Below are 13776 nucleotides of genomic sequence, written 5' to 3'. Positions count from 1 at the left end.
CCCAATCAATAGTGGTTCGGATGAATCAGTTCAGCTGCTACGTCCGTGTTAGCGTGGGAAGAGGACAGACCCCGGGAAGGACTTCAGTGGACCCAGCAGGAAGAACCCGACGCCAGGGGGAGCAGGAACCCGTGCCCTCCAGATCTCGCGGGAGTTCGTGCGCGCGCGACTGCTTCTGACGCAAGTGCGCGGCGTGAAGAAGGAGCTACCCCGGCACGCGCGGCCTCGCCTGTGGCGTGGGAGCTGCTTCCGGGTCGCGCGCCCGGAAGCAGGAAGTTGGCGGCTCACCCTCCTCGCCCGGAGGCTGCGGTCCCCGAGGCGGGAGGAGCCCGAGGGGGCGCGGGCCTCGCATGTGAGTCACTGGGGCCCGAGGCCGGGAGGGGGGACGCCGCCCTGTGACACCCTCGCGCAGCCCTTTTCCTCCTGCCCCTGCGCGAACCTCTTCTCAGAGCCTCTGGGGTTTCGCAGACTGACAGTCCCGCCCGCAGCTCCCGCAGGGCCGACTCCCATCATCGAGAAAGTCTTTTCCTTGGCTCCTCGGAACAGAGCGAAGCGAGGTGGAGCCTGTTTGAACTTGCTTCGCAGGTGCACAGCAGTGTGCAGAACACTGGTGCTAGCCAAGTCTAGGTCTCACTGCCCTTTTGACAGATTTCTAATATTTTTGTTATTTGAGAGTCGATTCCTCGTCCCCCTTCGAAATCTCTTTTTCTAGTAAAGTGTGGACTTGCATGTAATGAACGTAGCGTCTAGGAGTTCAGAAAGTTATATGACTTGGTTTATTGACCCGATAATGAGCTGTTGGTAATCACCTTTTGCTACAAAAATGTCCTTCCTAGTGTTGCATCGTGCTTGACGACCACTAACCTTGCTGGTCACACTCGCGTAGTCTTGATATTCGCGAGTACGTTTAAAGTATTTAGTCATCACTTTATAATAGAAACTACTCCCCGATTCTTAACTATTCTTTTTCAGGTTGCTCATTTGGTTGTTCCCATGGTGGAATCCTCTATCGGCATTTCTCCCTTAATAAAATTCTGTGTTTTATCTGGGGTTTATCACAATTTCTCTCTAAGGAGCAACACCCTTTAACCTAAATTCAACTTTATTATGTTAAAGTTTGACTAAAGTTCACATAGTCCAACTTGTATGCCAGAGAGTGTCTGTGCCATGCCCTTTCTGCTTTGAACCAAAACAATTTTCAAGACCCAGTGTTAATCCCTTTCCTCTAACAAGCCACCCTTCAATGCCACAGAGATTGTCTAAATGAGAGGTTCCTAATCTGCTCACCTAAACCCTCCTTAGGTTGATGTATTTTTAAAAATAAGAGGGATAAATGGTAAAATGAACCAACCATTAGTTAAATTAGTTGGGAAACAGAATGATCACTTCATGTCCTTTCTCTAAACTTGTTCAGACGACATTGATCAGGTGCCATGACTCTGAGGTGAATTTCCATGTCTGTCGTTAGTTTCTTCTGTTATTTTCTCCACTTATCTCTGCTTTCAAGTGTTAAATAACAAAAAAATTCAGATGAGTACATTTTGAAGACCTAATTGCCTTAATTAAATCATGAACCAGGCAGCATCCCATCTAACAAGTAGAAAGGAGCTCCGAAAGGGCTACAGAAAAGGAAAGGTTTTTAAAGGTAGAGAGTAGAGTAAAGGAAATTAATTTTTTTAGGCATTGCCAATTTTTTAGGCAAGGTCATTCTAAGGGGGAGTGGAGGGGATGTATCAGTAAGTTTTCTAGCACTGACCAGGAAATTCCATGTTGACTGGTTAAAGTCACATTTCCAGGGGATTTGAAACTGCAGTTAGGTTAGCTGTTAAGTCTTGGTTTACTGACTTGTGGCCCTAACCTAAGTGACACCATTTTGGGCCTGTGGTTTTTGTTTTTGTTTTAACACAAGGAACAATTTAGTGTGAGGAGACATAGAAATAGGTATAATACAAAGTGATCAGAGTTGTGTTTAAGGTTCAAAGGACAAGCATCAAGGCTGGAATAAGGAGTTCACTGATTGGAAAAGCATGGGGGCTAGACTTTGTAGGCAGAGAAAATTATTTGTACAAAAGCAAAAGGCTGTAAAATGGTATGGCAGTGAGGAATGTGAGGAAGGACTAGGAAATGAGACTGAACAGGTGGGCAGTGACCAGGCCACAACAGGAGGCTAAGTAATTTCAACTTCATCTTGTTGAAATTACTAAGTATTAAATTCGGTTATTGGGACAGATGTTTTACATTCATCATCTCGTAATCCCTTCACAGCAGTGTTGGGAAGACACAATTATCCCCGTTTTATAAAATAATGGAAACTCAGGGGCTTAGATTAAGTCGTATCTCACGGCTATACAGTAGGAGGTGGAAGATCAAGTATTTTTATTCAGCTTTTTCCAAGTCCATTTGCTTTTTTTTAATTTATTTTTCTTTTTTCAACATATATTTATTATTATTGAGAGAAAGAGACAGAGCATGAGTGGGAAAGGGGCAGAGAGGGAGGGAGACACAGAATCGGAAGCAGGCTCCAGGCTCTGAGCTGTCAGCACAGAGCCTGACGCTGGGCACGAACCCACAAGCTGTGAGATCATGACCTGAGCTGAAGTTGGACATCCAACCAACTGAGCCCCCCAGGAGCCCCCTAAGTCCATTTGCCTTCTTAACTACCTTAGTAAGTTGTTCCACAGCAGGGCATGAGATTCAAGGAAGTTGCTTTAAATAAACAAGTAACATTAGCTGATTTGCTTCAGAAAAATAGTTTGTGGGGAGAGTAGAGGATGGATCAGAGAGGAGAAGAATTGGCAGTGTAGAGACTAAATATATCTTTGATTGTCCCAGGGAGAGATGTTGAGGGCCTTGACTGCCAATAATGTAGGGCTAAGAAGGAGATGATGAATGTAGAATCGAGGATTTAGTGATTGGTTCCTTAGCAGAGATGAAAAAGGAGGAGGCATTTTAAATATAGAGAACTGGTGTTTCCATTAATTAAAAAACAGAATATGGGAGGAGAAATGGGTTGCAGGGGGAAAATGATAAATCCGTTACGGACACATTACATAGGGAGCAGAAGGAAGTTTCTGCCAGAGTCTGGTACGTAGATAGATGGATGGGTCTGGAGTTCTAGAGAAGAGATTTGGAAATCACTAATAGCTGGTGGTTAAAGCCAGGGAGGGAATGAGATGATCAAGGACAACTGTGATGCATACCAGCACTCAGGGGTATAGCCTCAGAAAAGAGAATTATGCCAAGGTTTGAGAGCACTCAAGGGAGGAAATGGCTGGCAACAGCAACTTCTGTGGAGAGGTTAGTTAAGATAGTTAAGGTGTTAATTGAGAAAACGTCCCTTGGACTCGGCATATAGAAAGCCATTGGTGACCTGAGCGAGAGCTGTATTAGTGTGATGTGAGGGGGGGTTACAGAAATATGATTTCAGTGGTTTATAAACAAATGGAGACCTTAGAAATACGAAGGTGAAGTGATGCCTTTTTTTTTTTTTTTTTTTTTTTTTAAGGAATTTGGCTCTGAAGGGAGAACACGAGCCCTGAAGTTCTAGAGAGGAAGGATTTTTTTTTTTTTTTTTATGGTAGAAACTGGAAAAAGTGAGGATAGGAGCAGGTAGAAATAAAGTTGGTTTATTTTTATTTATTCTAGAGAGAGCGAGCATGTGAGCAGGGGAGAGGTGCAGAGGGGCGGGGAGAGAGAGGAGGGAGGGAAGGAGGGAATCTTTAGCAGGCTCCATGCTCAGCACAGAGCCCACCTTGGGGCTCAGTCCTGTGACCCTGGGATCATGACCTGAGCCAAATTCAAGAGTCGACCTTCTGAGGTGCCCCAGCCCTCTCATGTTTTAACTCGATGCATCTAGAGTTGCCTAGCTGGCACAGCTGTTTACTTTGGAAAGCTGAACACCTCCAGGGCAATGATGTCAAATCAGTGTTGAGGACATACTTGTAACTCTAAAGGAGTTCTGTATTAAGCAGGACAAAGGAAAGGTTTACATTTAGTCTGACCTCTTAACCTGTTTTCCGCTATAAACAGACATTTCTACTGTAAGTTTTGTCAGAGTCATTCTATCAGTTATGCTCTGTCCTGTTTTTTTCCTAGACTGAGACTCAGAAGGAATTGTGGAGAACATCTCTTCAGAGCCATCAGTGGCTTCCTCCTATTCCCGAGATGCTCCTTGAGAAGTGAACAGCCTCCTGGCTTATCTCCCCCCTCATCCCCACCCTGGCCTCCCTTCAAAGCAGAATGTCTTAGCCTCGGCACTCCTAACATTTTGAGTGGGACACTTCTTTGTTGTGGGATGTTCACGACACGCCAGGAGTGCGCCTCCAGCTTTGACAGTCAGAAGTGTCTCAGACCTTGCCAAAAGTCCCCTGGGGAGCAGAGTCACCCCTAGTTGAAGAACTGCTCTTCTAAAGCAGTGTCTCCTAATTGGGGGTGTGCCTTTTCCCTCATCAGAGAAGAGTTTGAATTCTTCTGTGCCTGGATCCCGCTCCCAGAGATTCTGGCTATTCAGGATGTCCGGGGTGGTGCAGGAGACCGTGATTTTTATAATTCTGCTAGTGACCCTGCCTGTGCCCTTGCAGGTAAGGGTCAAGCTCACTCTTTGGAACTTCCCTCTGTGGCAAAGCTCATCCCTGCTAGAGTTGCATCTTCTTTGTTTCTGGAGGTAAAGCAATTGCCTTGCTCAGCTGATATCAGTCAGCCCCCTCATACTTGATGCTTAACCATGACTTTGTGTTTGAGAGTTTTTTGGTTTTTTGTGGGGTTTTTTTGTTTGTTTGTTTTGGTTTTTAGTACAGATCCTTGTGTTGAAGGCCGACTTTCAGATCTCAGCAAAGGAGCTGCTTCCCAACCCAAAGGGACAAGATTTTTTTTGTGTGTGGTTAATTGACATCATATCTACCAGATGCCAGTACCCCTCAGGTGTGACCATCAGTATGTCTCCAGACTTTCCAAATGTCCCTGTCCAGAACTGTCCCCAGTTGAGACCACTGATCTACCCAAAGCCAAAAGGAGGGCTTATTATGAAGATCCCCACATGCTTTTAGAAACTTTATGAAATTATTAGTAAAGACTCTTCCAGTAACTTGGGAAATATGTCAGAATCTCAAGGAAGAAGGATGCACAACTTGCAAAAATATATTCAGTATCATAATGCCGTTGTGTACTTGAATTACAAAAAAAAAACCCTATTGTTTTTGCAATACAGACTAGAGGCTTAGTGAGGTTTTTATGTGCAGAGGTTTACAAAGGTTGTGAAATAGTCATCAGAAATGGTGATGATAGGGGCGCCTGGGTGGCTCAGTGGGTTAAGCATCTGACTTCGACTCAGGTCATGATCTCATGGTTCATGAGTTTGGTCCCCACATCTGGCTCTGTGCGGACAGCTCGGATCCTGGAGCCTGCTTTGGATTCTGTGTCTCCCTCTCTCTCTGCTCCTCTTCTGTTCATGCTCTCTCTGTCTCTCAAAAATAAATAAACATTAAAAAAAAATAAAAGAAAAAAAAAGGAATGGTGATGATAGTTGGGTCTCCTCTGAGCCTTACTTGCTCTTCTGTTCCCTTCACGGTTCTCCTAAAGGCACACCAATGTCATGTTCTCTTCTGCCCGAGGGAGACCTGCACGTGCCCCACCTTCCAACACTTTTCAGAATTTTTCACTGGAATCTTTTCCAGAACTCTCCCTGCTCTCTTTTCTGGTCCTTTCCTGAGTTTTAGTGGATTTTGATCGGCTCTTGTTGGGTAACTTATTGTAATTTGTTTGAACGAGCATTATCCTTGCTTGCTTGCTTGGAATATCTTTGTTAACTTCAACAGAAAATATGCCATCTCCAGAATCACTAATCACAAAATCAAGGTGTGAAAAATGTTGCTGTAAGTTACTGCTTTATTCTTTTTCCAGCAATCATTGTAGTTGATCACTTTTCCAGTTCTTAGCCACTCAGTTGTGATAATCGAGGGACACTGTGTTGTGGTTTCCGAACTGCCAGCTCAGAATAGGAGACAACTTGGTTAGGGAGGCAGCATGCAGAAAGGTTAAAAGCATCAAGCTGGAAGTCGGGCACCCTTGACTTCATGTCCTGGCAAGTTATGGAAACTTTCTGAGCCTTAGTTTCAGCATCTGTGAAATGGGATTAATCGCAACTACCTTTTGGCAAAACAAAAAGCAAAGAGAGACAAACCAAGAAACAGACTCAACTATAGAGAACAACTGGTGGTTGCCAGAGGGGAGGTTGAGGGGGGAGGGGATGGGTGAAGCAGGTAAAGGGAGGATTAGGAGTACACTGAGCATGATGAGCACTGCGTAATGTATAGAATTGTCGAATCACTATATTGTACGCCTGAAATCAATAGAATACTGTATGTTAACGATGCTGGAATTAAGATTAAAAACTTAATAAAAAAATCACACCTACCTTTTGGGATTGCTGTGATGATTTACTAAGATAACGTTTCTAGAGTGCTTAGCATGGTGCCTGGCATATAGATTGGCACAACAGGAAGTGGTAATTTAGGAATGTAATTGGACATCAGTCTTTAGTTTCTAATGAATTGAAGTTTTCCCACTTCCCGAAGCCTTCCTATGCCCTTACAATTTTAGAGCTAGAGGGTACTTTGAAAACCTCTTAGTTCAGTACTTTTATTTTTTTAAAATTTTTTTAATGTTTTATTTATTTCTAGGAAAGAGAGAGAGAGAGACAGCATGAGCAGGGGAGGGTCAGAGAGAGAGGGAGACACAGAATTGGAAACAGGCTCCAGGCTCTGAGCTGTCAGCACAGAGCCCGACACGGGGCTCGAACCTATGAACCATGAGATCATGACCTAAGCAGAAGTCGGACACTTAACCGACTAAGCCACCCAGGCGCCCCCAGTCCTTTTATTTTTTTAGGTGAGGAAATAGACCAAGTGACTTAGCCATAATCCTAACAGTGTAGTTTAATAAATGCCACAACAGGGCTAAGTTCAAATTCTGTAAATATACATTTTAAAAGCGTCTTTACTGAGATTTAATCTATATGCCATACACCCACTTGAAATGTACAATTCAGTGGTTTTTATTATATTCACAGAGTTGTGCAATTATCACCACAGTTTAAGCTTAGAACATTTTTATCACTCTAGAAAGAAACCCTGGTCTATAGACAGTCGCTCCCCATTCTGCTCCACTCTGTTCCCTTCGTAACCACTAATTATTCTACGTCATGTCTCTGTACGTTGCGTTATTCTCAACTTTTCCATTTTATTAATGTGGTCTTAAAACGTGATCTTTTTGGCTGTCTTCTTCCACCTACGTTGTGGTGTATGTATCCTTTATTCCTTTTTTTTTTTAATTTTTTAACGTTTTTATTTATTTTTGAGACAGAGAGAGACAGACCATGAGCAGGGGAGGGTCAGAGAGAGAGGGAGACACAGAATCTGAAACAGGCTCCAGGCTCTGAGCTGTCAACACAGAGCCTGACACAGGGCTCAAAACCACAGACTGCAAGATCATGACCTGAGCCAAAGTCAGACACTTAACTGTGCCACCCAGGCACCCTCCTTTATTCCTTTATATTCAATAATATTCAATGTATGGATATGCCATATTTTATCAATTCATTTAGTAGTTCATGGACATTTGGATTGCTTTATTTTTGAGCTGTTATGAATAAGGCTGCTTGGTTATCCATGTATATGTTTTTGTGAGGAAATACGTTTTAAATTCTCTTGGGTTCATACTCAACAAGGGGAATTGCTGGATCATATGGTAACTCTATGTTTAAGTTTTCGAGAAACCCTCAAACTTTTCCAAAGCAGCAGCACCTTTTTATATTCCCACCAGCAGTGTACAAGGTTCCAGATGTTCAATATTTTCCTCAATTTATTATCTGAATTTTTTCTTTAAGTTTATTTATTTGTTTTGAGAGTGCGAGAGACCGTGGGAGGGACAGAGGGAGAGGGAGAGAGAGACAGAATCCCAAGCAGGCTCCCCACTGTCAGCGCACAGCCCAATGTGGGACTCAAACTCACCAACTGTGAGATCATGACCTGAGCCAAAACCAGGAGTTGATGTTTAACCTACTGAGCCACTCACATGTCCCTAATATGACTTTTTGATTATAGCCATCCCAGTGGTTGTGAAGTACTGTCTCATTATGGTCTTGACTTGTATTTATTTCCCTGATGGTTAATGACGTTGAACATCTTTTCCTGAGCTTATTGTCCATTCATGTATCTTCTTTGGAGATATGTCAATTCACACCCTTTGCCCATTTTGAAATTGGGTTGTCTTTTTATTATTGAGTTATAATAATTCTTAATGTACTCTGAATACCATCCTCTTATCAGATACGTGGTTTGCATATATTTCCCCCATTCTGTGGGTCATTTCACTCTCCTAAAAGCTACCATTAGCAGCACAAAAATTGTTAATTTTTAATGTCCAGTTTATTTTCTCCTCTGCTGCTCATGCTTTCAGTGCCATATCTCAGAAGCCATTGCCTAATGCAGTGTCACAAAGATTTTTCCACTACGTTTTTCTCCTAAGAGTTTTTAGTTTTAGCTCTTAGGTTTAGGTCTTTGATACATTTTGAGTTAATTTAGGTGTAGGGTAGAAAGAAGGGCCCTACTTCATTCTTTCGCACGTGGATATCTAGTCCCAGCACCATTTGTTGAAAATACACATTTTTAAATAGAATTTACATCATCCTTTTATCTAAACCTTGAAAGGAAAGCCTATATGGCCTAGGAAGAATGCAGTCTGAGCAAAAGCAAAGAGTTTGGGGAAGGGACTTAGCCGGTTAGCATATGGGGGTTTCCACCCCTCCCGCAACCAGTTCTTCAGTCTAGATTACCTGCCAGTTAATTCACCATTGGAAATCTAATGTTTTATTTCTTTGGCTCCGGTTGAGGCCCTGGTATGAGCATTCATTAAAAACTCGCCAGGTGATTCCAGTGTGGAGGCACACTTAAGAACGAGTGAGGTAAAGAGTTAATAGTCCTAATGAGGACCAAGCCAGCAGTATCAGATGGCTGCTGGAAGGGGAGGGAGATAGGCTGAGGTGCTTGCTTTTCTCTGATGAGCTGCAGGACCATTGTCCTCATTGTCCTTGTTGTTCGGGGCTCTAGAGGTGGCAGCATCTCCTTACTGAAAAACTAGAGTTGTACCACATCAGTGCTTTCTGGGGTTAGAAGCACTTTGGGCATGAAGTATGTGAAATAAGATGACTTCTACATTTAAGGGGGAAAAGAAAGACCAATAACATAAATCCCAAGCACTGTTTCTCCTTTGGTAAGTGACGGAAATACTGTTTTATAATACAAGTGCTTTTTAAAAAAAAATGATTTGATTGCATTTCACAAATGTTAGAAGAGAGTATTCTACTACTCTGCCACTTGAGTTTCTACCTTTTCTTCTGTGGCCACTGTGAAACATTTTGGCCTTAAAGTAACTATATGAGAACAGGGGTGCCCGGGTCACCCAGTTGGTTAAGCGTCTCGACTCCGCTCAGGTCATGACCTCACAGTTCCTGAGTTCCAGCTCTGCATCAGGCTCTGTGCTGGCAGCTGGCAGCTCAGAGTCTGGAACCTGCTTCAGATTCTGTGTCTCCCTCTCTTGCTCTCTGCCCTCCTCCCACGCCTCCCCCGCTCACATTCTGTCTGTCTCTCTCAAAAATAAACAAACATTAAAAAAATTTTTTTAAGTAATTATGAGAACAAATTAAGTTTTTAAATTGAAGATCTTAAGTCTTTTGAGTATATGAAATACAAGTAAAATGTTCTTTATTGTCTAAAACTGTAAAGTGTCTGGGAACCAGTAAACCATGTGTCACAAGCCATCAAGGAACACTTAGAAACTGTGTAGCACTGACTTGACCTCCTCTAGACATTTGTGGACTGGGGAAAACAGGGAGCTGGTCCTTCCCCACAGATGGTCGTGAAGCTCTGTTCCAAAGGAAGTAGTTTTGAGGAGGGAGGTCTTTTAAAGAAACCATCTTACTTTTTACATTTACTTTCTTTCAGGGATTTTGTATTGGAAGACATGGATCTTGCTGCCAACGAGCTCAGCATTTATGACAAACTTTCAGAGACTGTGGATTTGGTGAGACAGACAGGCCATCAATGTGGCATGTCTGAGAAGGCAATTGAAAAATTTATCAGACAGCTGCTGGAAAAGAATGAACCTCAGAGGGGGCCACCCCCATATCCTCTCCTCATAGCCATGTATAAGGTAAACATGTGTTTTCACTTGGAAATACCTTAAACAGCACAAACTCTTCAACCTTCTCCCCAAACGTTACTACTATTGATGGATTCCACCATCGAACCTTAGTTTTCCTGTGACTAAGTTGGCCTTTGCTCTCATTACCATAAGTTACTAAGAAATTTGACCCATTTTGTTAAATATCCTTGGTGAAAGCTATATATTTATACTAAACTGTATTTGTGTATACTCTTTAATGGAGGCCATAGTCCCCGGTCATACAATGGAAGCCTGGTGCTGGGTACCTGTCTGGCTAAGTCAGGAGGGTGTGCAACTCTTGATCTCGAGGTCATGGGTTCAGGCCCCACTCTGGACATAGAGCCTACTTTAAAAAAAGAAAAGAGAAGGGAGGGAGGGAGGGAGGAAGGAAGGAAAGTTGGTGAGCCATGCAGTCCTCATAGTTCTCAAACTTTAAATGCATTTCATTCAGAAGCGAACGTAGGCAATTTGACAATAAACTGTATTTAAAAAAATAGATAAAATATAAATATTTAAAAAATAAAACTACAAAAGGTTAAAAAATGAATGTAAATGGCTTGTTTATGAAAATGGACTAGTTCCTAAAGCACAGTGAAAATAGTGGAAGAGGCTGGGTTTTTTTTTTCTTTTTTCTCTTGGCATTAAAGTATTTTCGTTTGCCAGGACAAGTATTAACCCTTATCCTGTCTTTCCTTATAGGTCCTTGTAACCCTGGGATTAATCTTGCTCACTGCCTACTTTGTGATTCAACCTTTCAGCCCATTACCGCCTGAACCGGTGCTTTCTGGAGCTCACACCTGGCGCTCACTTATCCATCACATCCGGCTGATGTCCTTGCCCATTACCAAGAAGTATATGCCAGAAAATAAGGGCGTTCCTCTGCATGGGGATGATGAAGACAGACCCTTTCCAGGTAGAAGCCTGCATTTTGCTACTTACACAGCTTTCTTGACAGTGTATGATGGGAAAGGAAATAACGTGTACTGACATCTAATGAGAGACACTTTCCCACTTTTGTCTTTTTTTTTTTTTTTTAATTTTTGTGTGTTTTTATTTATTTTAGACAGACCGAGCAGGGGAGGGGCAGACAGGGAGGGAGACACAGAATCCAAAGCTGGCTCCAGGCTCCAAGCTGTCAGCACAGAGCCCGATGCAGGGCTCAAACTCGTGAACTGTGAGATCATGACCTGAGCTGAAGTCGGACGTTCAACCAGTTGAGCCACCCAGGTGCCCCTCAGTTTTGTCTTATTTAATTCAGTCCCCACTAAAGCTCTGTTTGATAGGGTTTTTTTGTCCCTGTCTTGCAGATTGAGGAACTGAGGCTCAGAGAGATTAAGAAACTTGCCAGAAAACCACTTTTGGGGAAGTCAGATTCAAACCCCCTGATTCCAAAGCACATATGGTGGGGACAAGTATTTTTGTTCATAAGAAAGGTTTGAATGTACTTTAGTCTACCCTTTTCTCTCCTGTGATCCCTATCCATATAGATATTTTAATAAATAGCTATTGATTTATTGAAAATATCTGAGTCCAGCTTGCTTTTAACCAGATCCTCTAATAGGCCTTAGCCTATTGGGCTGGGGTTTTGTCCCACTTTGTCACACTCTTTCAGTGTAGCGTTTTCTCTGTCTCACAATAGACTTCGTGCTCTTATGTGTACAGTTTTGCCAGTAAGTTGAGTTTAGGAAATATTTAAATTTTGTAACAGTGTTATCAGTGAGAGCACAGGAATTTCTGGTCTGACACATCTTTTGCGAAGATTATAACGTGTGATAAGACTTGAAATTTACTTTTCTTTTTTTTAATGTTCATTTTTGAGAGAGAGAGAGAGTGAGCGAGCGTGAGCCGGGGAGGGGCAGAGAGAGAGGGAGACACAGAATCTGAAGCAGGCTCCAGGCTCTGAGCTGTCAGCACAGAGCCCAACGCAGGGCTTGAACTCACAATCCGTGAGATCATGACCTGAGCTGAAGTCGCACGCTTAACCAACTGAGCTACCCAGGCACCCCTGAAATTTGCTTTTTGAGAAATAATAGAGGGGATTTTATTTTATATTTTAAAGTTTATTTATTTGAGAGAAAGTGTGAGCTTGAGCTGGAGAGGGGGAGAGAGAATCCCAAGCAGGCTCTGTGCTGTGAGCACAGAGCCTGATGTGGGGCTCGAACTCACGAACTGTGAGATTATGACCTGAACCAAAGTCAAGAGTCAGATGCTTAACCAACTGAGCCACCCAGGTGCCCTGGATTTTATTATTTGGTGGTGTTCATCTTATTTGCCCAGATAAAGGATTATGGAAATTAATTTCACAGGTATATTATAGGAGTTTTTGTGTCACTGTGTTCTGAAGCCTTTAGATTCCAGCATAACTGAAATCTAAACTGTTTAGGAAGCGTATTTTCTCCTCAGTGTTGTGTTCATAAAAAATTTCCTAGTGGAAGCTACACTTTATACTGTTACTCTTTTTTCTTTTTTAACTTTTTTTTTTTCTTTTTGAGATCAAGAGGAGGGTCGGGGTGGAGGGAGGGAGCTCAAGCTGGAGAGGGGTAGAGAGAGAATCTTAAGCAAGCTCCAAGCCCAGCACAGAGCCTGCCATGGGGGTCCATCCCTCAACCATCAGATCATGACCTGAGCCGAAATCAAGAGTCAGATGATTAACCCACTGAGCCACCCGGGCACCCCTACAATGTCACTCTTTAAGCCAAAACCTAATCAGTCATAAAAATCCCTTGTATTGAGTCTCCTTTGAAAGCTGTTTTTGTACACTTGAAGAAATTATGGAAAGATTTTCAAAAGCATACCAAAATCAGAAGAAGGAAACGTAAAGCAGAAAGACTTGTGAGGTTTTTTTTTTTTGTTGGTGTCTTTTTTGTATTTTTAGGATTTTTTTTTTAGTTGGCTCATATGTATAGAGTTTTTAATTCCAGATATAACTTCCTTGTGTTGTTGAAATGTCATCAAGAAAACCAAAAAAAAAAAAAAAAAAAAAAAAGAAGTGGTATTTCCCACTCCTCTGTCAGAAAGGTCCAGAGCACATGAGGGAAAGACCCAGAATAACTTGTCAGGCCAGCCTGGTGGTGCTGCCTCACACGCATCAACGCCTCAGCCTCTTTTCCTGGCTTCCTCTCATGGCCTCCCTAAAGGCATCTACTGCCCTCTAGCACATAGAGATCGAGTCAGCAATTTTTAGGACCAAGTTGATGGCAGTTACTCTGTTTCTCCCCATCCCGTAAGGGGAATTTCCTTAGACTGTTGGGTTAAGAAGTGATAGCTGATGGACCATGATTGCTCATTCTCTATACCAGAGTCCTATAATTCAAGAAACCTTAGTGGCTTGTCAACAAGCCTAACTGTTGGGGCCACTCCAAATGAGTATTTTGCCTTGCAGATGGAAACTGAATTCTTGGAGCTCAGTTGTAAAGAGACAGCGTTGCAAGGGTGTGGTTTTTAGCTTTTCACTGTTGTTGACTCTTAAAGTGCTGCTTTTGCTTCTAAGTGTGGGCATTGATCGCTGTGTGTGTGAACGTCCTGGGAAGCTGTGGCCGTGTACAACTAACAGCATTT

The 13776-nt window shown here is 42.7% G+C and overlaps 1 protein-coding gene across 4 annotated transcripts in view; it reads left to right on the top strand.

Annotated features, from left to right (window-relative positions):
- The window catches only part of CUNH6orf89 (chromosome unknown C6orf89 homolog), a 65710-nt gene that overhangs the window by 13894 nt on the left and 38040 nt on the right, over positions 1 to 13776 (top strand). For 3 of the 4 annotated variants that reach the window (XM_039235239.1, XM_039235242.1, XM_039235240.1), the window contains exons 2-3: positions 9999 to 10206; positions 10918 to 11131. In XM_039235239.1, the coding sequence (XP_039091170.1) occupies positions 9999 to 10206; positions 10918 to 11131 (422 nt within the window). Of the gene's footprint in view, positions 1 to 229; positions 353 to 9998; positions 10207 to 10917; positions 11132 to 13776 lie in introns of those variants that run through there. The other variant, XM_039235241.1, reaches the window with a different exon arrangement.

This window comes from Hyaena hyaena, unplaced genomic scaffold (genome assembly GCF_003009895.1).
Source record: "Hyaena hyaena isolate Hyena2069 unplaced genomic scaffold, ASM300989v1 scaffold_96, whole genome shotgun sequence".
NCBI lineage: Eukaryota > Metazoa > Chordata > Mammalia > Carnivora > Hyaenidae > Hyaena > Hyaena hyaena.
This window is presented reverse-complemented; position numbering and strand designations above follow the sequence as displayed.